The sequence below is a fragment of the Euleptes europaea genome, chromosome 6 (genome assembly GCF_029931775.1).
Source record: "Euleptes europaea isolate rEulEur1 chromosome 6, rEulEur1.hap1, whole genome shotgun sequence".
NCBI classification, from domain to species: Eukaryota; Metazoa; Chordata; class Lepidosauria; order Squamata; family Sphaerodactylidae; genus Euleptes; species Euleptes europaea.
This window is the reverse complement of record NC_079317.1, coordinates 105975592-106002854: the sequence shown is the minus strand read 5'-3', so window position 1 is coordinate 106002854 and position 27263 is coordinate 105975592. Positions and strand designations below refer to the sequence as shown.

At 45.6% G+C, this 27263-nt stretch overlaps 1 protein-coding gene across 1 annotated transcript in view; it reads left to right on the top strand.

Annotated features, from left to right (window-relative positions):
• LOC130479639 (unconventional myosin-X-like) overlaps positions 1-23099 on the top strand; it is a 130643-nt gene extending 107544 nt beyond the window's left edge. The window contains exons 31-43 of the mRNA XM_056852032.1: positions 558-651; positions 1975-2030; positions 5476-5618; positions 5931-6125; positions 8991-9148; positions 12262-12385; positions 14421-14718; positions 15225-15432; positions 15866-16002; positions 17437-17560; positions 19679-20128; positions 21168-21359; positions 22921-23099. Coding sequence (XP_056708010.1) covers positions 558-651; positions 1975-2030; positions 5476-5618; positions 5931-6125; positions 8991-9148; positions 12262-12385; positions 14421-14718; positions 15225-15432; positions 15866-16002; positions 17437-17560; positions 19679-20128; positions 21168-21359; positions 22921-23034 — 2293 coding nt within the window. The 3' untranslated portion in view covers positions 23035-23099. The remainder of the gene's footprint in view (positions 1-557; positions 652-1974; positions 2031-5475; positions 5619-5930; positions 6126-8990; positions 9149-12261; positions 12386-14420; positions 14719-15224; positions 15433-15865; positions 16003-17436; positions 17561-19678; positions 20129-21167; positions 21360-22920) is intronic.
• The last annotated feature ends 4164 nt before the right edge of the window (positions 23100-27263 follow it).

Genomic DNA, 27263 nt, shown 5'->3' with positions numbered 1-27263 from the left:
AGTAGGTCAATGTCCTTTTGGTCTTTTCCAGCTCTGCAGTGGACTCTGATTGTAGCTCACATTACAACATTAAGAATAGCATTAGCCAGAAGGGAAGCACACGCTTTGTCTGTGGAGAGAGAGACCGTTTCCCAGAGCAGCACTTGGGCTCCACTGCTGATGCTGAGCGGCAGCCCTGTTACCCCTTTTGCATCCTTTGGCATTCAGCTCTGTATCAGAGGAGGGGCCACAGCTTAACAACAGTGGCCATGCATTGTACATTGAAACCCCCATATTCAGTCCCTCCATCCCTAGTAGCAGAGCTGGACAAGATTGCTGTGCTCTAGATCCTGAAGTACTTCTTCAAGTCTAGACAAAACATGCTGTGATTCAATGGTCCAATTTAGTATGAGTCAGCTCCTTATAATGGTTTCCAAAGATAATTCCCCCAGGCTCTGGTTTATTGAATATACAAGGGGAATAATGCCACAACATTGAGGGGAATGTTATGCCCACCTGATTGCTCTTTGAAATCAAGTTTTTACTACCCATCTGAAAGTGGTTCTATTTTTTGGCAGTGACTGGTTTAACATTCTGAGTCGGGTGCACAGTGCAACAGAGCAGCAGTTGAGGGAAATGCAGGATGAACAAGCCAACCCAAAGAATGCTGTGGTGAGTGGCTATCATAGATAGAATCATAGAATAGAATCATAGAATCATAGAGTTGGAAGGGACCACCAGGCCATCAAGTCCAACCCCCTGCACAATGCAGGAAATTCACAACTACCTCCCCCCTCCACACCCTTAGTGACCAGAAGATGGCCAAGATACCCTCCCTCTCATCATCTGCCTAAGGTCACAGAATCAGCATTGCTGACAGATGGCCATCTAACCTCTTCTTTAAAACCTCCAGGGAAGGAGAGCTTACCACCTCCCGAGGAAGCCTGTTCCACTGAGGAACCGCTCTAACTGTTAGAAAATTCTTCCTAAGCTCAGGTGGGGTCTGACCTGGATGAAGAGGTTTTACAGGACAGTCCTAAAGAAAATTACACCCTTCGAAATCATTTGAAGTCAATTGGCTCAAAAGAATGTGACTCTTGCTTAGGGTTGCTGTTGGGCTCTTAGTATTCTAGCTATCTGGCAACTGACAAAGGTTGTTTTGTCCTGTCTGCTATCACTGTGTCCTTGAGCAGGATCTGTTAAAAAGATCTTGCCACTGTGGTGAATGCCCTGGTGACATCTAGATTTGACTACTGCAAAGTGCTCTACATGGAGCTGCTCTTGAAGTCTGGTAGCTACAGATGGTAACGAATGCTGCAGTCAGAATGCTGACTGGAATGGGTTGCAGGGACCTATCACTCCAGTCTTATTCCATCTACATTAGCTCCCAGTTTGGTCTCAGGCCCAATTCAAGCCCTATACAGCTTCAAGCCAGCATGCTTTGAAGACCACCTATTCCTATACGAACCTACCCAACCATTCCAGTATCTTCAGAGGCCCTGCTTCTGGTGCTGCCTTAGGGGAACCTAAGTTGGGTGGAAAAGCAGCATAGAAATGATCTGCAGAAATAAAAATAATAAGTGTGCAGAGCAGTTCGCTGTTTGTGTGGAACCCTTTACAGAGATCAGGAAATGGCTGGGTTTTGGCATAGGAGGAGCTCAGTTCATGCCAGTCAGGAGCTAAGGGTAGCTTTTGCCTCCAAGGACAGTGCTTTACTTTTGTAACATGTAAATGAATGGCATCCAATCATTTCTGCTGGAAGAAGAAAAAGGAGAAGTATGTTCAGGGACACTGCTGCAGTAGGAGCTGTATCTGCTTGCTGCATGTGGTGACTGCAGCCATTAAGAATCAAGTGTCTTCCTGTCAACATAGTCATGCCCCCTTTCATCTTGGATTCTGGTTGGTTACGCTAGAATGTGACAGAATCTTGGGTCAGTAAAGTGAATGTTTGGGACTGGCTTAAATATATATGCTTGTTTTTATGTGGTTTTAAAGGGGACTTTGGACGTGGGGCTTATAGATTCCGTCTGTGCTTCCGACAGTCCTGACAGGTAGGATATGGCTATGGCTATTTATTTGTCTAATCATTTTATAATTTTCAAATGTTTTCACTATAGTGACAGTTGTGTGTTTGTGTGTGTGTAAAGTGCTGTCAAGTCAAAATCAATTTATGGCAATCCCAGCAAGGGGCTTTCAAGGCAAGTGAGAAGCAGAGGTGGTTTGCCAGTGCCTTCCTCTGCAGAGTCTTCCTTGGTGGTCTTCCATGTACCGACCCTACTTAACTCCGTAGATCTAATAAGATCAGACTATACCCTGCTGCCCTCCCTCCCAACGGTTGTATAGCAGGAAAAAAATATTATATGAAATCCCCCTGGAGTTTGTTCGGGTAAATATAAGTGCAGCAGTTAATCAGCCACTTAATGCCCTTCTGCCAGAATAAACAGCTCCCAAACTGTCGTACCAAATGGCTGTGTTTATTTTTAGCAACTTGGCTTCAGTGCCAGAAGCTTCTTGGAGCAACTGTTTTTCTCTTAGTTAATTGTAGTGGCTGTGTGTTACTGTTCGGGTGTTTTCAGCTTTGGGAAGGTGTTTGTGATTATCTGTAGTATCTGCCCTGTGTGTTAAATACAGTGTATGCTGTGGGAGCAGTGTGGCCCAGTACCATGCCTTGGGGTACTTTTCTGTCAGTCTTTCAGAATCTGCAGACCAGTGTGCAAATGATGGTGTTGGGGCCCTTCCGTTTCCCCCATATCACCCTGTGATTCTTGCCTGCTACTTCCAGAACAGTGGATTTTCTGGAAATAGCCATTCCACAGCCTTCAGTTTGTTTGTTTGTTTGTTTGTTTGTTTGTTTGTGTGTTTGTTTGTTTATGTGTTTGGTCGAATTTCTCCCCCGCCACTCAGTTGCAAGTGGACAAGTTGTTGTGGAACCATGGTAATGTACCTGTTAGGCCATCAGACTAGGGTGCCCAGGTCCAGACCTCCCTCTCTGTGGTGACCAGGGGCTAGCCAGCCTCTCTCGTTCAGCTTAACCAACCTCACAGGTTTGCTGCAAGTATAAAATGGAGAACGTTGTTCTGAGTTCCTTGGGAGGAGGTTGGGATAAAAAGGTAATAAAATAGAATAGACTTACTGCCTTGTGAACAGAAAGCAAAATTAAAGAATCTGTTTTTCTGTGTGATTTAACCTGAAAATGGGGCTTCCTTCAGTTCCAGTCAAGGCCAAGGATATTGGCTTAATGTTGGATTTCTAAAAAAAAACCTCTAAATAAAATCAGGCTATTTTAATGCTAGAGGTACATTTTCTCTAACACAGATACGTTTCTACAAATAAAGCTGTTTAGATATAAAAGTAGCTAGAAGGGTCTGTCCAAGTTACTATGTGGCTTGGGGAAAGTCTTAGAGTTGTTCTTCATCTGATCTGAAGGTCAACCCATTTTTCCTGCATCTTATTTTTGCTGAACATCCACAGTGGATATTTTGGAGAAATGAGACAGCTGTTTTGCCATGCGATTGGAGCCACTCTCTGTTCTAGACAAGGCAGCAGCCGACTGGGAAAGACGAGACATATATGTACACACACACAAAAAAAAGTGGGGTACCTTTGGAAGGAACCTCATCACCCCCTACAACTGGGCCCCCCTTTCCACACTATTTCCACTTTCCCTCCCTTTCACAGGCCTCTCTCCTTTTCCTGCTTCCTTCCTTTCCTCACACTTTTTTTTTGCAGTTTCCCCCTGAGCTGATCTCTCACTATTACAACTGATCTCCAGGTGACAAAGATCAGTTCATCTGGAGAAAATGCCCTCTTTGGAAGGTGGTCTCTATGGCATTATGCCCCGTTGAAATCCCTCCCCTCCCAAAAGCCCTGCCTTCCCCAGGCTACACCCCAAAATCTCCAGGTATTTCCCAAACCTCCGCCTCTCCCGTCTTTGGATTTTTTGGGATTCATAAAATCATAGAGTTGGAAGGATGGTATGCGGTAGTGCAATTGTGCTGCTCCCAGGTGCTGTTGTGCTGTTCTGTTCAAGGCCAATCTGTGCCCCGTGTTTAGTCTTCATAAATTCCCATACTGTGGGAATTGCCAAGTGCTCCTTCCTGCCTCTGGGAGGGGGGTTGTCTAGGTTACCAGTTATCTCCTGTTGCTTTTCCATATATGCTCTGCACCTTGCCTTTGCCCCTTACTAGTGTCCTTTTGAATATGGCTTCTGAAACCTGTTGATTCTAACCAAATAAAACTGCTTTCGTGGACTTGCCGTCTGCTGGAATCTGTTTATGGTTTTGCCGCAGGGCTAGAGCTTACACTAGGATTGAAGCTGGTACTAGCTCTAAGTTACCCTGGTTTCAGTATTTCCAATTAAAACATTTTATGTAATAATAAACAATTTTTACAAGCTTTTAAAAAACCCCTAACTGATTTTGAAACTCTGGTTAAATTACACACCAATAGACAAAAAGGCCTTATCTCAAAACTTTTATCATATTTTACTGGGGAAAACATTAGTAAAAGGAATTATTACCTACTTAACTAAGTGGAACAGAGATTGTGGAAAAATAATTTTAGACAAACATTGGTTTCAAACTTGGAAATCATACAGCTATACATCAAGAATAGTTTCTGTCAAGATGCAAATGGTGAAACTGTTGACAAGGTGGTATCTAACTCCTGTGAAATTAAACCATATTAATAACTCCTTCTCTCCAAAGTGTTGGAAAAATTATGGTAGTCTGGGTACCTACCTACATTGTTGGTGATCATGCAAACACATTAATTCTTTTTGGGACGATATTCTAAGAGAAATCCTTTTACTCACAGGTTATTCCATACCAAAACAACCAGAAATCATATTACTAAATCAAGGATATGATCCCAAAATTCCCAAGATTAGAATCCAGCTCATACAAATTCTTATTTCTATAGCAAAAATAATAATAGCATCACAATGGAGAAACAAAAATCCTCCCACAGTTTCTATGTGGCTGAATCGTATTAAAGACATCCTGATTATGGAAAAAATATCAGAAAAAGTACAGCAAATGGAAAACCCCAACCACAAGTCACTTTTCTTAGAAACATGGTTTCTGATCCTAGAAAAATTTGATATGATGGCTTTTCCCAATTTTAAATACCTGTTTTAACTACTCAATACGTTCCAATGGGTAAAGGTTTAACCTACTATTCTTAAAGTCATTACCTCTTGATCCAATTTATCATAAAGTGTGATGTTGAATAGTTACGAATTGTATTGTATTTGTTTGTTTGTATGTGCTAGTTAAAAATAAAATAAACTACAAATTTAAAAAAAAAGATTAGCCTCCGTGGTTCATGTGGAGCAGTGGGGAATCAAACCCGGTTCTTCAGATCAGACTCCACTGCTCCAAAAAAGCCTGTCTAGTGCATTGGAAGGAGAGAGCCACATTGAAGAAGCTTCTGATCTCTTGTGCTATGGCATCAAGCAGGGTCTAATAGGTAACCTTCTTTCATTATGTTTTGCAGGCCAAACTCCTTTGTGATCATCACAGCAAACCGTGTCATTCATTGCAACAGCGACATCCCTGAGGAGATGCACCACTGGATCTCTCTCTTACAGAAACCCAAAGGCGAATCCAGGGTCGATGGACAAGAGTTCCTTGTGAGAGGTAAAAAGACAGAGGCAAAGACAGACAAAGACATTTTGGTGCCTTGGGGCACAAACCAAATGCTACCCCTCGCCATGGGAGTAAAATGATAATAAAAGACTACATAATTGACCCTGTGGCCATAACACAGGAGAGTGTCCCAAGGCACCATTGCCAAAGTCCATGAGAGCACATGTAGTGTAGTGGCTAAGAGTGGGAACTGGTGAGTCTCCGGTTCAAATGCCTCCTCAGCCATGAAATCTCTAGATGGCCTTAGGCCAGCTGTTACTTTTCCTCCAGCCCCTTGACTGCTGTTGTCCTCTTCCCTGTCAGGCTGGCTTCATAAAGAGGTCCAGAACAGCAGCAAGACGTCTTCTCTGAAGGTGAAGAAACGCTGGTTTGTGCTGACTAGCACTGCCCTTGACTACTACAAGTCATCTGAGCGCACAGCTGCCAAGCTTGGGACTCTTGTGCTCAATAGCCTTTGCTCGGTTGTCCAGCCTGATGAACGAGTCTTCAAAGAAACAGGTAAGAAACAGGAAAAAGGGACTGTGAAGAGGTGGTTGCTGAGTCTTCCTCTGGCAGCTGGGAAATGGATGGGAGAGACTTGTCTTAGTAGTGTGTGCAAAAAGGATCTTGGGGTCTTAGTAGACCAAATACTGAACATGAGTTAGCAGTGTGATGTGGTAGCTAAAAAGGCAAATGTGATCTTGGGCCGTATCAACAGAAGTATAGTGTCTAGATCACGCAAAGTGATGGTATCACTTTACTCTGCTCTGGTTAGACCTCACCTAGAGTACTGTGTTCAGTTTTGGGCACCACAGTTTAAGAAAGATGTAGACAAGCTGGAACGTGTCTGGAGGAGGGCAACCAAGATGGTGAGGGGTCTGGAGACCAAGTCCTATGAGGAAAGGCTGAAGGAGCTGGGTATGTTTAGCCTGAAGAGAAGAAGACTTAGAGGTGATATGATAACCATCTTCAATTATACGAAGGGCTGTCATATAGAGGATGGTGCCGAGTTGTTTTCTGTTGCCCCAGAAGGTCGGACGAGAACCAACTGGTTGAAATTAAACAAAAAGAGTTTCCGTCTAGACATTAGGAATAATTTTCTAACAGAGCGGTTCCTCAGTGGAACAGGCTTCCTCGGGAGATGGCATGCTCTCCTTCCCTGGTGGTTTTTAAGCAGAGGCTAGATGGCCATCTGTCAGCAATGCTGATTCTATGACCTTAGGTAGATCATGAGTGGGAGGGCATCTTGGCCATCTTCTGGGCATGGAGTAGGGGTCACTGGGAGTGTGTGGGGGAGGTAGTTGTGAATTTCCTACATTGTGCAGGGGGTTGGACTGGATAACCCTGGTGGTCCCTTCCAACTCTGATTCTATACTCCAGTAGAGCTTATTACATTCTTTATAGCAGGGGTCCTCAAACCTTTTAAACAGGGGGCCAGTTCACTGTCCCTCAAACTCTGTTGGGGGCCGCCCACCCCCCCCCCAAACGGGAAGGCAGCCAGGCGCCCAGGCAAAGAAAAGTTAACTTGCGGCAGGAGGACGTGCCGCCCCTCCCCCAGGTGCCTCTCCATGGCTGACACTCACCGCTTCGCTGGGCTGAGAGACCCCCCCGCCGCCGCTCACCCTCCTTTCCCGCCTCCTGGAGCGGGAGGCAGGCTGGGCCGGCCCCCTGCTTGGCAAAGAGCACCTGAGGGGAAGGGGGAAGGGCACGGGAGGAGGCCAGCGGGAGAAGGGGGTCTCTCAGCCCTTCCCTCTCCGGAGGCGCCGCCACCCAAGCCCCCTGCGTGGGGCCCCCAGTGCTCGCTCACCCACTCGCCTCGCTCCTGCTCGGCTTGCAGGCAGATGGGGATGTTCTTCGTCCAGCCCGGCATGGCTTCTTCAGGGCTGCTGCGACAGAAGGAGCAGCGGCAGCGAGGGGCACATTGCAGTCCGAGGCGGCGCCTCCGTCCCCCGAGCCCCGCGGGCGCCTGGGGAAAGGAAGGTGGCGGCGGCGGCTCTTCAGGGCAGCCGCGGCGGGGAAGGCGCAGAGGCGGCGGCTCCCGGGTCGGCGCGGGTGTCGCCGCTCCGCTGCTGCCGCCGACGCTTTATACGGCGAACGGCCGCCTTAGTTTGGGGAAGGGACGGGCGCGGCGGTGGCGGCTCCGAAGGGAGGAGGGGGCCGGGTTCAGGACCCTGACGGGCCGGATCTGGCCCGCGGGCCGTAGTTTGAGGACCCCTGCTTTATAGTTTTGTGCGCTATTGTAATTGGGTGGAGTATCATTTTGTATAGTACCTGAGGTAGTTATAGCAGACTATAGGGAGGGCTCAGCTTTTGCATAAGTAAGAGTCCAGGTTCAATCTCCAGTTAAAAGGATTTTCACTTATTAGAACTTAGAAAGACCCCTGACTGCTTCGTGTCAGTAGAGTACAGTCAGGTCTCTGTTCTGTATTCACCGGGGGTAAACCCAGAAGAGGATTTCTGAACTGAAACACACACACCATAAGATTCAACTCAGTGGTTCTTTTATAGCACGTATCTCTAACATGGTGCCTCGGGTGCAGCTGTACCTGCCAATGTGTTTCCTGGGTCCCCCTTGTTTCTTGAGTCTTGGGGACAAAATCCAAAGGGACTTCAATGGAACAGAAAAAACAAAGAGCCTCACCCTAACAGTGGGCTGACCGGCCAAGTGCTGAGCTTATCTCAGGCAGGCATGTCACAACTGTGTCCTCAGTTTGGCCATGGAGGACAGATTCCTGTTTGCATCAGGCCTTGGAAAGCTCTTCCTAGGGTTGCAAAGGGAGGAAACCCTCCCCTTCTTTTGGAAACGGAATCCAAACAGTTCCTTCCCAAAGCTGTCCTCCCCATCCTCGGTGCAGGAGGTGCTTGAGAAGAGCCCTGAAGGCATCCCTTTTAACTCTACAGGGAATGTCCATTTGGAAGCAGCTGCCTCCATTGTAGGAGGAAGCCTGTCTTTCAACCTCCCAACATTTTGTGGCAGTCATTTTGTGGTGCCCCCCTCCCCCCAAATCCTTTTAAAATTGTTTCAAAAGTGCCTGCAGGCTCAACAGGGTTGGGAACCTCGCTTTAGAGAGAAATCTTGTTTCATTTTTGTGTTAATGATGCTATAGAGGCCTATTGAAGGGGGGGGGGTTAAAGTGGCTGTCTCATTGCTGAACCTGTGAGGCACACAAAGGGACCAAAGATTCCTTTGGCTGCCTCTAAAGATGCTGCTACTACTGGTTTGGATCACCTTACGGCTGCACTATGTGATGAAAACTGGGTGCTTTATTGCCATCACGTTCTAGCCTCTTTCCACCTTTCTCCCCCACTGCCTCAATTGTGGTTTATCATTCCAAATTGGGGTGTCTATCCAGTTTCACTGCCTATTTCTATATGTGCTGGCAGGCTATTGGAACATCACTGTGCATGGCCGGAAGCATTCGTATCGCCTCTATACCAAGCTACTGAATGAAGCCATGCGCTGGGCCTCTGCCATCCAAGGAGTCATTGACAGCAAAGTTCCCATTGAAACACCCACACAACAACTTATTCATGACATTAGGGTAAGTGCCTTTCTAAACCTTAATTCCCCATGAATATGAGTTCTACCAGAGTCTGAATAGGACACCAGAAGAGAGGGAGTTGGGTTATATAAATGAAGCTATCTGTTGCAGTTCATTTGCAAAAGATGATTTGTCAGAAGGTTCAGGCCAGTCTTCTGCAAGAATTCCATAAAGCTCAATAAGATTCTCCACTTCAGGATATGGAAAACTTTCTTGATAAAAATCTCTGCAGTCTTGCTCAATTCTTATCCCTTCCAGAGACTTGTAGGGGATAAGAAATACCAGTATCCCCTATTGCTCACAGGTTGTAAGGAAAAATGAGCCCTCCTTGTTCCCTTAGGATATAGCCTTTTAGGGTTTTCCCATGTGTAGGTTTGTAAACATCTTTTCCATCATGCATAACCTCTGATGAATTCCCTGGAAGTTGCACATTTACGAGGAACTTCGATCACATTATATTTCCCCCCTTTTAACTTACAAATCTAATACCTCTGTGTCTGACATAATGCCTTTTTTACTAAGCGATAGGGATCCCAAGGCTACATTGTCAGTGGCAAGATTTGTTTCAGTGCTTATATCCCTAAAACACTAGTTATATGCTGCTCAAGATCAATGGATCAAGGAGCTTCTAAGGGATAAAAGGAACAGAAGTTGCACAGGTAACTTGTTTGTATGCAAATATCTACAATCTGATTCATGTCCTAGGTGGGACATCTGATGGCCTGATTCGCCAAATTAAGGGGAAAAGAACACATAGGAAACCGTTCCATTCAACTTACTCTAGATGCAGCTGTTTCTTTAAAAATAGCTACTTATGAGTAATGAAAATATCCCAAGCTATTCCCTCCTGCCTCGTTATGTTAACAAGTTTTGTTCAGTCTAGAAGCAGAACATGGAGAGCACTGCAAATGGAGCGGTCAGCTGAGCAGCACAGAGAAAAATCTTATGAAATAAAAGCTTTATAAAAAGAAAAAAGCTAGAGCAAATTTTTTGCAATCATTTCCTGGGTCTTTTAGGGGGGACACGAGATACTCTGTATCAGCCAATTTGGCTATCTGTTGGGAGGCCCCTGCCCTAGAGGCAATGATTTCCCTTTGAACTTCTCCTTTCCGTTTGTCCTTCCCCCAAGTATGTGATCTGTCCATGCTCATGTATTGAAGTGCACAGATGACGTCTATCAATCTTCAGAGCACATAGCTGCATTCTTTATCCCAGGCCTTCAACTCTGATGTGCTCAGAAGGGTGTGTGTTAAGGCGCACGTATATGTGCATGATGGTCCAAAGGTTATACACTTCAGCAGAAGGTCTGTAGCACAGTGCCAAAGTACATGCTTTGCATAGAGAAGATCTCAGGTTCGGTCCCTGCATTGCCAGTTAGTGAAGGGTCTCAATGCTGGAAACTTTTCAGTGTTGCTATGGAGAGATCCCCCCCCCCCCCCAGATTTTGAAGAGCTGGTACCACTGGATCAAGTTCATCATTTTTGTTGAATTAATTTCAACTAAAAAGTTTTAATTTGATTTTGAATAGATGTGTAATTAACTGTTTTGAAATTTTATTGCTATTATCTTCTTTAGTGAGTCATGCAAACCCCTATTTTGAATAATGCTTTTTATAGGATAGGGTAGGAGGCGCTGGGGTTGACTTTGTGGAACCGAGGGGGTGGTGGCCTGAAAAGTTTGTGAACCACTGATATAAGACAACTTCACATGTTCTATGGATCCCACTGCGGAATTGTCAAGTAATTTACTTTCTGGCACATGAGACTTTTGACCCAGCTTTTGACATACAACACAGGGTTGAACCCTCCCTTCAGGGATTTATGTATGTAACCCTGGTGTCTGGAGGAAGGGTCCATTGTCACCGATATGTTCTTATATTTTAATTGTGTGTGTGCCACACAATTGTGAGCCACCTTAATTGTAAGCCACCTTGAACACACCCTTTGTAGCAGAAAAATTGGGCATTCAAATTTAATATTAAACTATTTGACAATGCAAGACAGTTCATAGAAAGGTGCAGAAACAAATTTATTCAATTTTTAAAAACACATGTTAAGCCAATAGTAACCTTATTTTGAGGGATTGTGTATATTTACATTTGGGCAGCCCATTTCTGAGAGGGGGGGTTGCATGGGGGCTGGGAGTGGCACAGCCATGCCACTGCCAAAGAGGATTCCTGGTCGCCATGGAGAAGAAAAACCCATTTCTAATTAAAAAATAGAAGGGCAAAAAAGCCCCATAGCCTTTAGCAGGGCTGTGCCACCAAAAAGGCACCGTAGCCAAGCCGCTGCAGGAGGGGGCATTCCCAGGGCAAAAGGGGCTAGGAAGCTGCCTAAAGGCAGCTCCGCCCCTGGGAATGCCTCCCAGTATGCCAGTATGTGTGGGGCCTTTGCACTGGATGGACCCCGGCAGGATGCCTGCACTGCTGGGAGAGGCAGTGCCTAGATTCTGGCAGAAATACCTCCCCCTTCCATTTGCCCATTGTAAGTGCCCGTTATCACAGATACATGGGCACATACGCCAGCATGGGGTCACGTTGGCTCCTAAGCCGATTTGCCCTCACCCTTACAGTAGAATTTATTTGTGAGGGTGTATTGCTCACTGAGGCCATTTATGCAGGGCTGTTTCCCCGGGGTCACCCCCGCCGACAGCTTTGGGGCTTCCTTTTGATAATGCATGCCTTTCCCGACTGTCAGAGGTCGCCTTGCACTCCCCGCGGATTTCCGCATATTTTGCCCACATTTTCTGGATTATGGCTAAAACCGCATCTAGAAAACACGGGCAAAATGCGCAGAACTCCGCGGGAAGAGTGAGATGACCTGTGACGGTCAGGAAAGACATGCATAATCAAAAGGAAGCCCTGAAGCAGACAGCGGGGTGACTGTGAAGGAAACAGCCCTGCATAAATGGCCTAAATTTGTGGGCTTATTTTGAGAGCTTCTCTTTTGCTGGACGGCATCACCATTTTATGATATAAAATACCTGGGTCTCCAAATATAGTTAAATAATCTGAAGTCCTCTGTAACTGAAAAGTGTTTGCTTAATACTGGTGGTGGTGTGTGAGACAGCAAAAGGGAGAGTCCATCTGAGGAAACATTTGTCTTTCTATTCAGGAAAACAGTATGAATCCTGAAGTGGTGGAACAGACCTACCGGAGGAATCCCATCCTAAGATACACCCAGCATCCCCTTCACTCCCCATTATTACCACTGCCTTATGGAGACGTCGGGATCAACTGTAAGTGGCTCTGGAGTTTGGGAATCACCTTTATCCAAGCTTCTTTAAAAAAAAATAGAGAGACATCCTCCCTGGCTCTGCTTGTTCTCCCTCTGTCTTTCACAATAGGGAAAAATCTAGTGCCTTTACAAAAATAAAAGGAAGTCCAATGCTAGGAAACCTTCTAAGCTCAAAGAGATCTCCTAAATATTTATTTCTAGGCTGCACCATTCCAAGGGAGGATGTGCCATATGCCCGTAGCGGTTACTAATTTAACCAACAATATTCCCCATTATTTTCATACGCTGGACATCCCACCCCTCCGCAGAGCCTTTTCTCTTGCTAGGGTTAATGCCTTTCCTCCAAGGATGTTATATGGAAGGTATCAACAAATACCAATCCAGAATAGGACTTGTCCCTGTGATACCTATTCCCTGGACTCAATTGATCATATTCTGTTGGTCTGCCCCTTATATGAAACACCCCGTGGGAAATGGTTAAAAAATTGGCTTCTTTCCAAATATCACCTATCTACCAAGCAAAACGTCAATTTTTATTAAACGATTCCAATCCGGAGGTTACCTTAGATGTTGCCAATTTTCTAGTGGAAGTGATGAAAGTTCAAAAAGCCCAAAGTTTGTAATTTCTACTTTTGGAATTTACTGGCCTATGTTTTATCTTAATGACTGCATATTTTATGTACCTTTGTAACATAAGTAATTGTAATATTACTTATGCCATTAAAGGTTTTTCAAGTCATTCAAGGTTACTAAGCTGCCTCAAGAGACATTCATGTGCATTTCCTGAGCATGACACTCTTAACTGACAAGTAGCTCAGCAGCTGTCCTCCGTTTGCATTTATTAGCAATTTCATTTATCACTGGATTGTTCATTCACAAAACTGAATGATAGGATATCAGAGGTTTTGGAGACTGCCAAATGCCATGATGGCTGGAAGTGTTAGCAGGAGTTGTTTTCCCCTTGTCCCTGGTGCAGCTCAAGGCCTCAACTAAAGAGGGGAAGAAGAAGGTGAAGTGTTACCATCTTCCTCCTCCCACACTCATGCTCTGCTGCCTCAGCCAGAACACAAGGTCCAGGCTTGTGGGTCCCTAAATGCCTGAAAGCAAGTCTTGCAATTGCCCCCCCTTCCATGAGACATATAGGCCACAAACACTTAGGAGGCATGTATCCATTTCCCTGACACCAAAGCTGTGGCTTGCCAATGGACTGGCACAGCCACTCTGGCCAGCATGCTGTGTGATTGTTAGGGCAATCCACACATGCGGAATCCACATTTCAGAATGGTCATATATTTTCCATTAGATTCTTTCCCGAGTAATCTTGCGCAAGTGTTTGAAAAATTATCCTAAGTTGTCAGACAAGTTTCCTGTGTAATGGAGATAGACAAAATTGTTGGAAAGAAGAACAAGGTATCTTCAGTGTGGAAATTCCGTTTTTGGATCTCTGTGACATGTTGGACAGCCAGCATGGTGTAGTGGTTAAGTTTCTCAGACTAGGATCTGAGAAACCCAGGTTCGAATCCTTACTTGTGCCATGGAAACTTGCTGGTGACCTTGGGCCAGTCACACATTCTCAGCCTCGACCCTGGCAAGTATTTGGATGGGAGACCTCCAAATAATACCAGGGACATGATGTGGAGGCAGGCAGTGGCAAAACCACCTTTGAAGATCTCTTGCCTTGAAAACCTTATGGGGCCGCAGTAAGTCAGCTGTGACTTGACGGCAAAAAAAAAAATGACATGTTGGGCATTACATTTTCTTAGTTGACTCCAAGAGGTATGTATGACACTGGCGCTTACCAAGGTCTTATTGGGTTGCTTCTTTCCCAAATATAGGGATAGGGATGGTTCACTTTAAAGGTTTGGACCAGTCAATTCCCTCATGAGTTCCTGAGGACCAGAATACATGGTAGGCCTGGTTCTCGTTCTGCCAGCTTGCTTCTTGGAGTGTTCATCTGCTGGTTTGCCCATTGGGAGCTCTCAGTTCCCGACTGATATTCTCCCTGTCTTGTATGTGTGCCTTCTCTCTCCTTACAGTGCAGCAAGAGAAGGGCTATAGCAGCCTACAAGATGAAGCCATGAAGATCTTCAACTCCCTGCAGGAGATTGAGACCGTGTCTGACCCCATCCCCATCATCCAAGGCATCTTGCAGACCTGCCACGACCTCAGGCCCCTCCGTGATGAGGTCTATTGTCAGCTGATCAAACAGACAAACCATGTGCCACAGCCCAACAGCCCTGGAAACCTTCACCATTGGCAGCTGATGACCTGCATGAGCTGCACTTTCCTGCCCAGCAGGGGAATCCTACGTTACCTTAAGTTCCATCTCCGAAGGTGAGCACCGTTCTGAGGGGAACACTGTGCAGGCCTCGCTCCCTCAGTATTCATTCTCCACACATCAGATCACTTATGAAGAAGTGAAATAGGACCTGTCACTGTTAAGATCCATGGAGGGACCCTCCCATCTTTTTTACTCCTTTTGCATTGCAAAAAACACCTGCTTTTTAACCATTTTCATTATACTTCCATATCTTTCATTTTCCTCTAGTTGACCCTGGGGTTTTAGAGGGAACTGGATGTAAATGTCAGAGAATCGTAACTGGATGTAAATGACAGAGAATCGTAACTGTCCTCTGATGAGAGATGTCTAAATTTAGTATAATTGATTTAAAATTGTGGCATCATCTCCCTAGGCTTGGCATGGGCTTTAGCCTCTCTCCAGTGCTATACATATGACAGAAGGTTAGAACCTTCTGTCATATGTACAGTACTGGAGAGAGTTTTTCTCAGCACCCAGGAGGGCGATGTCGATAACGTCTTTTATTTTTCCCCCCAACCAGAGTAAAAGACCTCTTCCCAGGCACTGAAATAGATCGGTTTTCTCAGTTCATCAGTGATTCATTGAAGCGAACCAAGAGCAGGGAGTTCGTCCCCTCCCAGGAAGAGATACAGGCACTCATCACACGGGAGGAAATGACTACCACAGTTTACTGCCACGGAGGAGGCTCTTGCCAGATCACCATCAATTCCCATACAAGTGCAGGAGAGGTAAAAACAGAAGGCAGAATTCGCAGGGCAAGGCTGTCTTGGAACATCTGGTGGGGCCTGATGTGAACACATGAAACTGCTTTATACTGAATCAGACCCTTGGTCCATCAAAGTCAGTATTGTCTACTCAGACTGGCAGCGGCTCTCCAGGGTCTCAGGCAGGGGTCTTTCACCTACCTGCCTAGTCCCTTAGCTGTTCACAGCTGATTGGTGTCTTTAGCATAATTCAGGCCCTTTTGGCTCATCTTCATGTTTCCTATGTATCCAAGGAAGAAGAACATTTTTCTTCTTTTTTTTTTTTTTGCTGGCCTATGCTGGGGAAAGCACAGAAAATGGAGGGGCAGCTCTCACTGTCCATCTCCTGCTTCAGCTGTCGGCTTCCTGAATATCTTTCTGCATAGCTATGCGGTGTGCTTTTTTTTTCTCCTGGTAGGTGGTGGAGAAGCTGATCCGAGGACTGGCCATGGAAGACAGTCGGAACATGTTTGCCCTCTTTGAACGCAACAAGCATGTGGACAAGGCAATTGAAAGTCGGGTGATTGTAGCTGATGTCTTGGCCAAGTTTGAGAGGTAGGTCCCTTTACAAGAGAAATTCTCGTCCTTCACCCTGCATTATTGGGCACAGCCTAAATCGGAAGACCTTGTTACCCTTTGCAAACTGCAGTGTAGTGCAGACGCAGCCTTAGTGGTTGGGACTCTGTGGCATTTTCTGCTAGAACTGGCCAGGTATCCAAGTGGACCAGGCTCAACTCTGATTTTCTGGGATTCTCATTCAAAGACTTGGAACCAAGTCTTGGAACCAGAAAAGTGGAACTAGAATGTGAGGTCATGATCAGGATGGTGCAACTTTCCAGAGCTGTGGCATGTGCTTGTCCGCTTGATCAGTCAACAAAACATTGTGTTTCAGAAGGGCCTTTGGGTATTGGTTTTTGATCCTGAGCTCTACTCAATAAATCCCTTTGTGTAGGACCATTCCCCATCCATGGAGGAGGATGTCCAGCATTTGCTGCAGCAGGCAAGTTTTGTTGTTAGGATTTTTGGCTGGATGACCTTCCCAGGAGGAGGGAGCCCTGGTCAGTTGATTTCCACAGAGCAAACTAGCTTTGGCGTTCTCCAGGAGTTCTCTCTCTCATTTGACCCTTCTTTTTTTTTCTCTTTAGTTTTTTTTAAAAAAAATAAGTTCCTTTCCAGTCTGATCTGGAAATTGGAAGTGGTGCTGTCTTTCCTTTAATTCTGCCTCATGATCTCCTTAGAGCTGGGCTGTATATGATGCCCAAGAGATGCCTCCAAAAATAGAATCCTTGTGGAGAATTTTCATCCATCCTGTTGAAAACTTTAGGAGAGTGGCCTTCATCCCATGGGTTGGGACCCTCCGGTGGGCTGTGGAGCTCCAACTGCTGGGTCATGAACTCCTCTGGAGAGCTATAATGTTTTGGCTGCCTTTTGGGAGGACCTGCTACTCATGCCCATGTGGAAGAGAGAAAGGGCACTGTGGCTCCGGTTTCACTTCACGTGCATACTGAGAGGAACAGCAGGAGGGCAAGGCAAGCGGTGGAGAAGACTTCCTCTGTGGTTGTGCCACTTAGCTTGTTCCTCACTATGATACACCTCCTGGCACTCAGCTTTTGTTTCCTCTCCCCGCCTCTCTTGGTCTGCTGTCCTGGCCTTGACACCAAGTTATGACTTTGGCTCTTTCTGTCACATAACTCTAATGACACATGGTTGCAGCTCAGCCGAACCTGGGTGTGGAAATGTTAAGGTTACCTTACATGTAGCACAGTATCATCACATGATGAGTTTCCCTGCTGCTTCTTGCAGGAATAGGAAAATGCCCAAAATGGTGACGCTGGGCTACATGCTGAATCCTCCTAGATGTTGAGAGTGGGGGAGAGAGGAGAACTTGCCATGGCAATGTTGCTTTCACGAGGCCAATGCAACATGTACCTCAGCTTTTAATTGATTCCATGATCAAGACATTCATCAGATTTCTTCCCCACTTTACAGACTCGCTGGGTCCTTGGAAGAGGAGGAGGAAGGGCACTGGCAGCTGTATTTCAAGCTGTATTGCTTCCTGGATGTGGAAAACGTGCCCAAAGAGGGAGTGGAGTTTGCCTTCATGTTTGAGCAGGTAAGCCTTTCATGGTCAGTGGCTGGATGTGCCAGGCCATGATGAGAAGACTTCGCCCACAATGGCATGTTAATAAGATGAAAGCAAGGGGTCTGTCCATCCTGACAGAGGACAACCTGCAGATGTTATGATGTCATCTCAACAAGGGTAAGCCACGGAAGCCTGTGCAGCAGCGAAAGCAACCTTCTTGTGACTCCTGAAAAATTTATTGTGGCAGAAGTTTCCATGGGCCCGAACCCACTGGTCAGATGTATGGTCGCTTAAGTGGCTGGCTGTATATATTTACCCTGAGTGTAAAGAGAAGAAGAAAGAATTGTTTGCTTGCTTTGTTAAAAATAAAGGGAAGCTAAGAGGGTCAAGCGGTGCAGGACGCAGCAGTAGTGGGTGTCACGGCACCCTGCAGAGCATCAATGACGGCAGAATCAAATGACAAAGATCCAGTGAGCATGACCATAACCCACTCGAGTCCCAGTGAGAGGGTAATGAATTGTCATAGCAAGATCAGCTGGGTAAATAACACCTAGTGTGGAACTTTCTGTACTGAGTAAAGAATTCCCAGGATCTGATGGAAACCCAAGGTGTAGTACGGTATACACCACTCGGGTCTTGTGAGGAATTGCAGGAAGGGGAGAAACAATTTAAAAATCCCACCTACCCCTCCAAACGTGCCTCTCTGGTTTCTGAAAAGGTGTGAGCAGGCTGGTTTCTTCTCTCCCCACCCCTTTTCCCCTTTGACTCTCAGCGGCTCTCAATGTTCTTTCCTCTCTGGAGCATTTTCAGTCCTCATCAGGCTGGTGTTTAGGTTTACTTCTTTCTTTTGTTTAGTGGACATAGTTGTATTTTTCTGTGTTCCCAGGAGTTCCCTGGGTAAGTAGAAACACTCACCCAGGTCTCTGGATGGGACTCATTTTGCTGCTTCCATAATTCACACAAAGACCAGCAGGTTTACCATTGGAGATCATGAGGATAATGAGCCAGAAATAAAGATGTCAGCTATTTTGTTTTAAGCTGGAAAAATGAAAAACGAAACCTTATTTCACATTTGTCTTCCCTTCTCTCTCTCGTGCATGCAGAGCTGACAAATGTAGTCCGCTCTGCAGCTGCTACTTCAGCGTAAATATAAGGAAGATATTTGTGGAGTTAGAATTGTTCTCCCAGCCTTCCAAGTGATTCCTCATTCTGTTGTTTCTTTCTCTCGCCTCTCCTTTGCGACCCTTTGTTATTTCTCTCCCTTTTGAAATGTAACTGAAAGCAACTTGAAGCAGAGACCTGTCATGAACCTCGGTGAAGCCAAGGAAAGCTGCTTGGCGAACACTGCTGCTTTATAATTGTTTAGACAGCAAGTTAATGTTCCATCCCTTAAGAGGATATTGGTAGGACTGGGAAGTATACTGAGTAGTTCTGCAGATGGAATTATGCATCTTGAATAATGTTGCGTGAGGCTAGGTGGTCGTTTTGGAATAGCTTTCTAAGAGGGAATGTGATCATGGGATGTAGAACCACACAGATGAAAGAGGCATTGGGTCATTTAGCTCAGGCCCCTGCTGTAAAGTGAGACGATATTCCCAGTTAGCCCCCCACCTACCCATCAGTTCAGAAGACAGAGCAGGAGGCTGCAAAGTGATCACTGTAGGGCAAAGAGTTCTTCAAAAGCAGATTTAAGACAGCACTTTTTGTAGGGGTAGCTGATTTCTCATTACAGGATGTGGTAATGGAGTTTATAACAGCCTTTGAAACACCAGGATAGGAGTATTAAAATTGCCTTTAACCAAGGGAATGATCATGATAACCACTAAGCTTTTAGTAGCTGGAATGACTAGCAAAGGCTCTGTCCTTTGGGCTCGTTCCTTTTCTTTAATGGTACAGCTTTACTGGCCAAAGCCTTAAGCCTAACTTTGGGCTAGTTGGCTTTTCCTTGAAAGAGTTTAGCTGCCAGTGGAGAGAGGATGTGGCACTGGCTTTGTAGATTCAGCTTCATAGCAGTTATCATATATTTGCAATGTCCCATCACAAGTTCATGTTATGTCACCTACTTTCAATCTGGTCTTGGCAACAAGTATCCTCTCAGTGCAGAATCTTTATAAAGCTGTGAATAATTGTTACCTCTGACATTTACAGGCTCATGAAAGTCTCATTGACGGTCATTTCCCTGGCCCGGAGGAGACGCTGCACCACTTGGCTGCTCTGAGGCTGCAGTATCTACACGGGGGCTGCTCCAAAATCTCCTGGTCCCTTGACAGCATCTACCCAGTAAACAGGCTGAAGTCCAAAATCCTGCAGTCCATGAAGAGCAGTGGCCCCAGCAGCCATGCTCTGGAGAGGAGGCGGACCAGTTTCCTGGAGGGCACTCTGAAGCGCAGCTTCAAAGCAGGCGCCGTGAAGAAACAAAAGGTGGAAGAGGAGCAGATGATGGAGATGTGGGTGAAAGAGGAGCTGTCGGCAGCTCGAGCCAGCGTGGCAGAGAAGTGGAGCAAACTGCAAGGGCTGCCTCAGCAGCAGGCCATGGTGGCTTACATGGCCATCATGAAGGAATGGCCAGGCTATGGCTCCACCCTCTTCGATGTTGAGGTGAGAGGGGAGCCACGGCAGTCGTGCATGGGCCCTGATCCAGAGAAAGTCATGCTTAATTAGTTGAAGGGGCTTGGACTGAGATTGACTTTCCCATTGGCTTCAGTGGAATCCAAGCACAATTAACTTTTCTTGGATTGGACTAGTCTTTCCCCCAAGTGTCTGAAACACATTGTATACATAAGCTCAATAGATCAATATTATTATTATGGAGGGATTAAGCTGATGCTTTCCCCCAAGGCCACCCTGTGAACTCTTTTCAACAAAGGAACTCCTGGCTCAGTCTCTCAACCACTGTGGGGTACTAGTTCTCAGGACAGATTCTCCAGGACCCACTCATTGTCCCAGCTGCAGAGAATCACCAGGCCCTGGTCTGGATGAGGCAGCATCTCTTCTGAGACAGCAGGGAGCATCTGGGTGGATGCTGAACCACACCTTGCACTGAGTGGTTGCCGTGGAATTTTAAGCATGAGTTTCAGAGCTTGCATCCATGGTAGGAATATGAAGTACACTCCTGTACTATAGACCTGCCCTTTATTTATGTGATACAAGACACAGTCTTACCGCCACTACCCCCAAGTCTAATGCCTGACATTCAGGCTCTTTTTCCCCCCTCAATTGACCCCACTCACTAAATGCTGCTTAGATGCAGCAATGCGTTGGCTGGAGACCCTTGTCAGAATGCGTGGGAGAGCTGGGATGAACACAGATTTGGTGGGAGGAAACTTAAGTTTTGATCCATCAAATGTCCCCTAAGAAGTGCTGTATGGTTTAATCTGTGGCCTCAAGTTCTCTTTGGAAGGTCTTTGCAGTAGTCCCAAGCCTGAAAATTCTGGTATGTGGCTCTCATTTAATAGCCTGTTTAAAAAAAAATCCATCTCATTCCATTGGATAGAAGAGGAAGGAAGGGCTGGGGGGGGGGGGGGGTTGAGCAGCTTGTACTCATCCCACCTGCTTGCTTTCAGTGTTTGCCTCCAAACCAGTATGTCCCCAGTTATGCTTTCTCCTTCTGCTAACTCTTCTGACTTTTTTCTTGCAGTGTAAGGAAGGTGGCTTCCCCAATGACCTCTGGCTCAGTGTCAGCACAGAGAATGTGTCTGTGTACAAACGCGGGGACCCAAAGCCTCTGGAAACTTTCCAGTATGAACACATTGTCTTCTTTGGGGCTCCCCAGCCCAACACCTTCAAACTGACTGTGGATGAGAGAGAGATGTTCTTTGAAACCCCTCAGGTATGTATCATGCAACTCTAGGTTACAGGAAGGGCTGTGTTATGCCACAGCTGGCTGTGCTGATTGGCTGGGCAAATGCATAATGCAAGATTCCCCCCCCCCCCGCTTGCCCATATTCCATATTAGATTTTAAGGTTATAACCCAATAATTCCTTTGCAGTCAGATTGTCCCTCATGACAGTTTGTTTTCTATTTGGACTTACTCCTCGTAGCTATTTTCTTAGTGTAAAGATGAAGGGAGAAGCTGAATGTTGACAGTTCTTTCTTTAGTCAGGAAAAATGTCATTAAGACATCACAGGAGGTTTCCTATCTAGGCAGAGGTTTCAGAGGCCATCTGTGAACCCCTTTCTTTACATATTACGGAGTACACAGTTTGGGCCTGGGTTGTGTGCTGCTGCCCCTCCCTCATCTGATATAATAAGATATAATACAATTACACATGAGTTGGGGATTCTCTGCTATTCCTGCACATGTGATAACCAGTTGGGATCAGGACCACAGTGCATATGGCTTCTGCCTTCCCTCCCCCCAAGCCATTTTCCCATCCTGAAACAGTCCCTGGGGGTGCTATTTGGGGAAACCCAACAGGCCAAAGAGCACCCCCATGGGACATTCTCAGACTGGGAAAATGGGGCAGGGGGGAAGGCTGGAGCCCCTCCTCCACATGCACTGTGGTCCTGATCCCAACTGGACACCACATGTGCAGGAACTGAGAAGAACCCACAACTCATGTGTAATTGTATTACATCTGACAGAGGGCAGGAATCCAGGCTCAACCCGTGAATTCTGTAATGTGTGAGAGAAAAGAAACTTAAGATATAAATAAAACAACTGATACTTCGAAAATATTAAATGATGCCTTAATAGATAGCAAGAAGATGCCCCCTGCTGACTGTTCCTGTGCTCTTAAAGTGCTCTGGCCCGGCCCTTTCCTTGTCACCCCCTTACTCCTCTAGCAGTTCTGCTGGTTAAACCTTGTACCTTCCTAAATAGAGCACTGTTAATATTCAAAACACCTACAATCTTTATCTTACCCTGTGAGATAAGTCACCGGTACTCCTGTTTTCCAGACAGAAAGGAGGTTGTAGGAGATCATCTGGTGAAGCCATGGCTGATGGAATTGGAACAGGACTATTGAATTAAATACATCTTTATTTCTTAATGATCTCTATGATTCATCCATCATAACTTCTAAACACATTTGTGCACATTTCCTCATGAAAATGATACTACTACTACTTGTAGTGTTGCATCAGGGTACCCCCTTACAAAGGAATTCCTTCCCCAGTGTGAGAGATAAGAGGTACTGCCACCTCCTCAGCTGTTCCCTTCCACCCATAGTTTTTGTATTAAAATCATTAACTTTTATTTTCATATACCTGTTTCCCAAATAATTAGGTCTTTGTTTTAGTTATAAAACAATCAGTATGATTAACGGACATTTGCTGCCTTATCTTTGCAGCCCAGACTTTCATTATTTAAAAACTTTATATCCCACCTGTTTGGGGGCTGTATCAGAAAATGCAGCAGTATGGGTGACTGTTCCTCTCGTTTTATTAGGTGGGGGAGATCATTAAAATCATGAAAGCCTACATCAACATGATTGTGAAGAAATGCTGCAGTATCAAGTCAGCCTCTAGCCTGGACAGCCGCGCAAGTATCTGGACCAGGTGATGAGGCCAAACTGAACCCTTGGGAAAGACCCATGCCGCAACCCAGCTGCATTTGTAGCAAAGATCTTTTTCAAAACAAAACCTTTCCAGCACATTGCCTGAGAGAGGCAAAACCGGTCCAGAGCATCCCTGAGGCAGGGTTTGCTCCTCAGCAAACACCATAACCAAGAATATTACAGTTAGCAATTCCTAGGCCGTTTGAAGCTGGACTTCCTTTGGCTCCAGTCCTGTAAGGAAGACCATGTAAGGAAGACCAGAGAGCCCCCAGGAGCAAACATTGCCACCTTGCTCATAGAGATCTAGACATCATTTTGTGCAATAAAAGCAGCTGGAAAGAAGCGGGGAGAGAGAGTCACTAAGGTGCTGCTGCCACGCAGTGAGCAAGATTTCTACATTGTGAGATGGGCTCCAGTTCATTTTTCAGCCAAGCTCTCTGGGGCCAAAGACTGAGTTGCCTCGGTTTTGGTAGTGTTCCCTCAGGAATCAGCTGCTACTACTGAATGAACTTCTGTTGGGATCCTCTCTGTAGGGCCATTATGTTGTCAGAATTACCATCCCCGGGAGGTTTTCCAAGAGACTGCCTCTAACTGTCCGGTTCGTGTTTGCTGCTAGTGGAGAGTCACACACAGACTTACAGCTAGAGCGTCAAGAAAAACACCAGCTACCCCAAGGTGGTGCGCGTGAAATGACGTGGGCTTTCCTGGATTTGTTCTTCCAAGGTCACTGCAGAGGAGATTTCTTATGGTGCATGATTAGGAAAGGTGCTGCTTACAATAAAAATCCATATATCTGATCACTTCAGGGATTAAGATTCAAGGTCAGGTTGGTGTGTATCCAGCTGCAAAGAGGGGGTGTGATGACTTCTGTGCTACCTTTTGTGGCTCTGGGCAGGGGTTTGGGCTGGCGTGAGCTGCTTTCCTTAGTCTTTTGCATAGACCAATGGTTCCCAAAGTGGACAGTACGAATCCCTGGGGGGCAGTGGGATTACCTAAGGGGGCACTAAGAGCCAAGGGGGCAGCAGGAAGTGGGCGCTAGAAGTGGGCCCCTTCAACTGTGTTGTTGGACAGGGCAGGGAGCCCTGGGGTTGAGTTTGTGGCACCAAGGGGGCGGTGGCCCGAAACGTTTGGGAACCACTGGCATAGACTGTTTTCTGTGCTGCTGCTGTCACATCCAAGCTGGGGTAAAATAGCGGCTGGATGAATGGATTTCTACTAGTTCCCTTCGGTTTGCTTTAGAATCAGTTGATTGCTTATGCTCTGCATTTAAAAAATCAAAATTCTGAGCAAAATATAGAAGATTCCTTACCAAGAAAAAAAATCCTGAAACTTACACATGTAAAATAAGTGCAGTTTTTTTGCATGGTTGACTGTGCACTCTGCTTGCCAAAGGAAAAGGCAAACGGCTATGCAGAGTATGAAAGTCCTGCCTCCAAACCACTGGAAATCCCGGTCAGCTTATCCCTTTGCTTCTGACATTTTACCAGGTCATTGCCCACATATTCTCAAGCATCCCAGAAATTGCTTCTTTTTTTAAACAAAAGCATTCTCAGGATTTTCTGATTATTGTGCTGACTGCCAAGTTTTGCCTCCGTGGGATGTGACAGTGGAGTGTACGTACAGCTCTTTTGCCATAGTATAAAAACATCACTATTTCCTTCTTTAGGCAAACGTGAAGGAATTCCCTTCTAGAACTCCAGGTAGGAAAAGCAATCTGCCACCTCCAGTAACAAGCCACCTTGGATTTTTAATGCACCTTCCATCTTCCTTTAGTAGAACCCAAAGAGCCTTTTTGTCACAGAAAATTGTCCTAGACAAATAATTTTTCCATTCAGGGAACTCCCCACCCCTCACTCTTCCCAAGAATGCAATACCTGTATAAGGAAGTGGTCTGGACACATTTGCGATCACCTTCATTACTGAAGTTCAAGCACCACCTCAATGCCGCAGTAAAGGTTATTACTTCTCTTCCTCCTAGTGGCAGGTGCAGACCTACATCCAACTACCCTGTGCATGTTGTATAGCTACATAAGCCAGGTTGGACATAAGCATCTCATCTCATTTTTATAGAACTGTGACAGGGAAATATTGCCTTAAGACCTTGGTCTGAGTCACATTAAGACCCCCTTTTTTGTCCTTACCAGGCTATGGAAGTGGAATGGAGACTTGATCCTGCCTGTGTGTTCTGAGACACAGACAAGACCTTACCTAGTCCACCCCAACCATTCCCATCCCTGGCCCTGTACTACTGCTGTGTCCTGGCCTCATGGGGTTGCTGCAGGCAGCTTAAACCCAGTTAGGAATGTAACTTCCATTAGTACTATTGGAGATGTCCTTCTGCTCTTTTTTTGGTGTTGTTTAATTTGTAACTGGCTTTACAAGATGAAGGTTTAATAAATTATTGGATTGCATAAATATTTTCCTAGGTTTCATGTCTTCACTCACTGACTTCTTTGTGCTTCAGTATGTCTTCCCTGTGTAACAGCAGCCATCTCTGGCCCTGTTATGTTATCAACTAGCAGAGGTAGCTTGTTGGGCCGGGCCTAGTTGAGAAAAAAAATGCCTTATTTCAGCATCATATTAACAATACATCTTCCCTCTGCTTAAATATGAACGGGGGAGCGTGGGGGGGGGGAGAAAAAGCGTGTGTGTTAAGTGATTCAAGACTCTTCTGGTGACCCTGTGAATTAATGACTTCCCAAACATCCTATCATTAACAGCCTTGCTCAGCTCTTGCAAACAGTGGGATGTGGCTTCCTTGACTGAGGCAGCAGAAAAGAACAAAAGTCCAGTAGCACCTTAAAAACGAACAAAATTTCTGGCAGGGGATGAGCTTTTGTGAGCTACAGCTCACCTTACAGCTAGAACCTGTGTAAAATATCCTGTTCTCTGTTGTTCCAGAAGGCACAGCTAGCCCAAAATGGGCTTATATAAGTAGGGCAGATTTCAGTTGGCGATCAAGAGAATCTTCCTAATGATGAGAGAGATTTGACACTGAAATTAAGTACTTGGGGAGGAGGGTGCTGGAGGTTGTCAAGCTGGAGGCTGACCCTGTCAGGAATACTCTCCTTTTGGGATTCCTGCACTGAAGGAGGGGTTAGACTAGATGGCCTTATACAGGATCCCTTCCATCTCTGCTTCTACAAGCTCAGTTTTCAAAAGTTGTGAGAAACAATCTAAATTAGTGAGGCTACAGACAAAATGTGTACCCCTAACATTTGGCAGGAAAATCCTTCATGGGACTGCTCTAGCCCACAGGCTGCTTGTTGGCCTCAACCAGCTTGAGGGCCTTTGTCTTATTTTCCATAATTCAAAAAGGGCTCCCTCCCTTTATGGCCCCGTTCTGTAATGTTTTTGCCCCATTACTGAGAGAAGCAAGGAGATCAGCCTGTAAAAGTCAATTTAACATTCAGCTCTCTTTATAATGAGCACAATCTTTATTTCTGTCCAGATTACTATAGCCCTGTCCAAGACTGAATAGAATGCAGGATGTGTGCAAAAATGTTCCAGTGATTCTTTCCCCTACCTGCTTGTTTTCATACTTGGAAATAAAATTATGAATTTCCTTATCAATAGCAACTCAATGGTGGTATCAAGTGGACCCAGATAAGCCCAACCATTTTTCCCCAGCCTTCCACCCTTTTCCCTCAGATTGTTACTAGGACATCATGACAATTTCAAAATTGCTATTTTCTTTTAAATCTTTTAATGCTTATATTTACAAAAGAATGGCTATACATATGAACCAGAAACACATATGAGAAGCTTTGTCTTGTTTTGGTTTTCATTTCCCAAAGGCTGTTACAGTCAGCCAAGCTTGGACTCTGCCCCTGATCTGCACTTGCAGAGAGTAGAATGCCCAGGGGCTTGCCTGATGAGACTTACAACACACACACACACATACGGTCCTCACAAGAACAGGCCTGCTTTTCTCGCGCTAAAGTAAACTACACCTCTAATCATTACAAAGATGGCAAAATCCTCTTGTCACAAGCGCTTGGGTTTGCAATCTGTTATATACAGTTCTGTTATCTCCCATCATTCTTCCCAAAGAGGACTCTAGATAGTAGGGTTTTGATTTGTATATACAATTATTTAGACAAGTCATTCTGCACAACACCTGCTAAAATGATTGGAAACTGGTCAAGCACAAAAGCAGCTTGTGCCAACTTCTGCTGTTTCATGCTCTGTTCTGATCTCTGCCCAGCCCAATTTGCTCGATAGAATCAGAGGC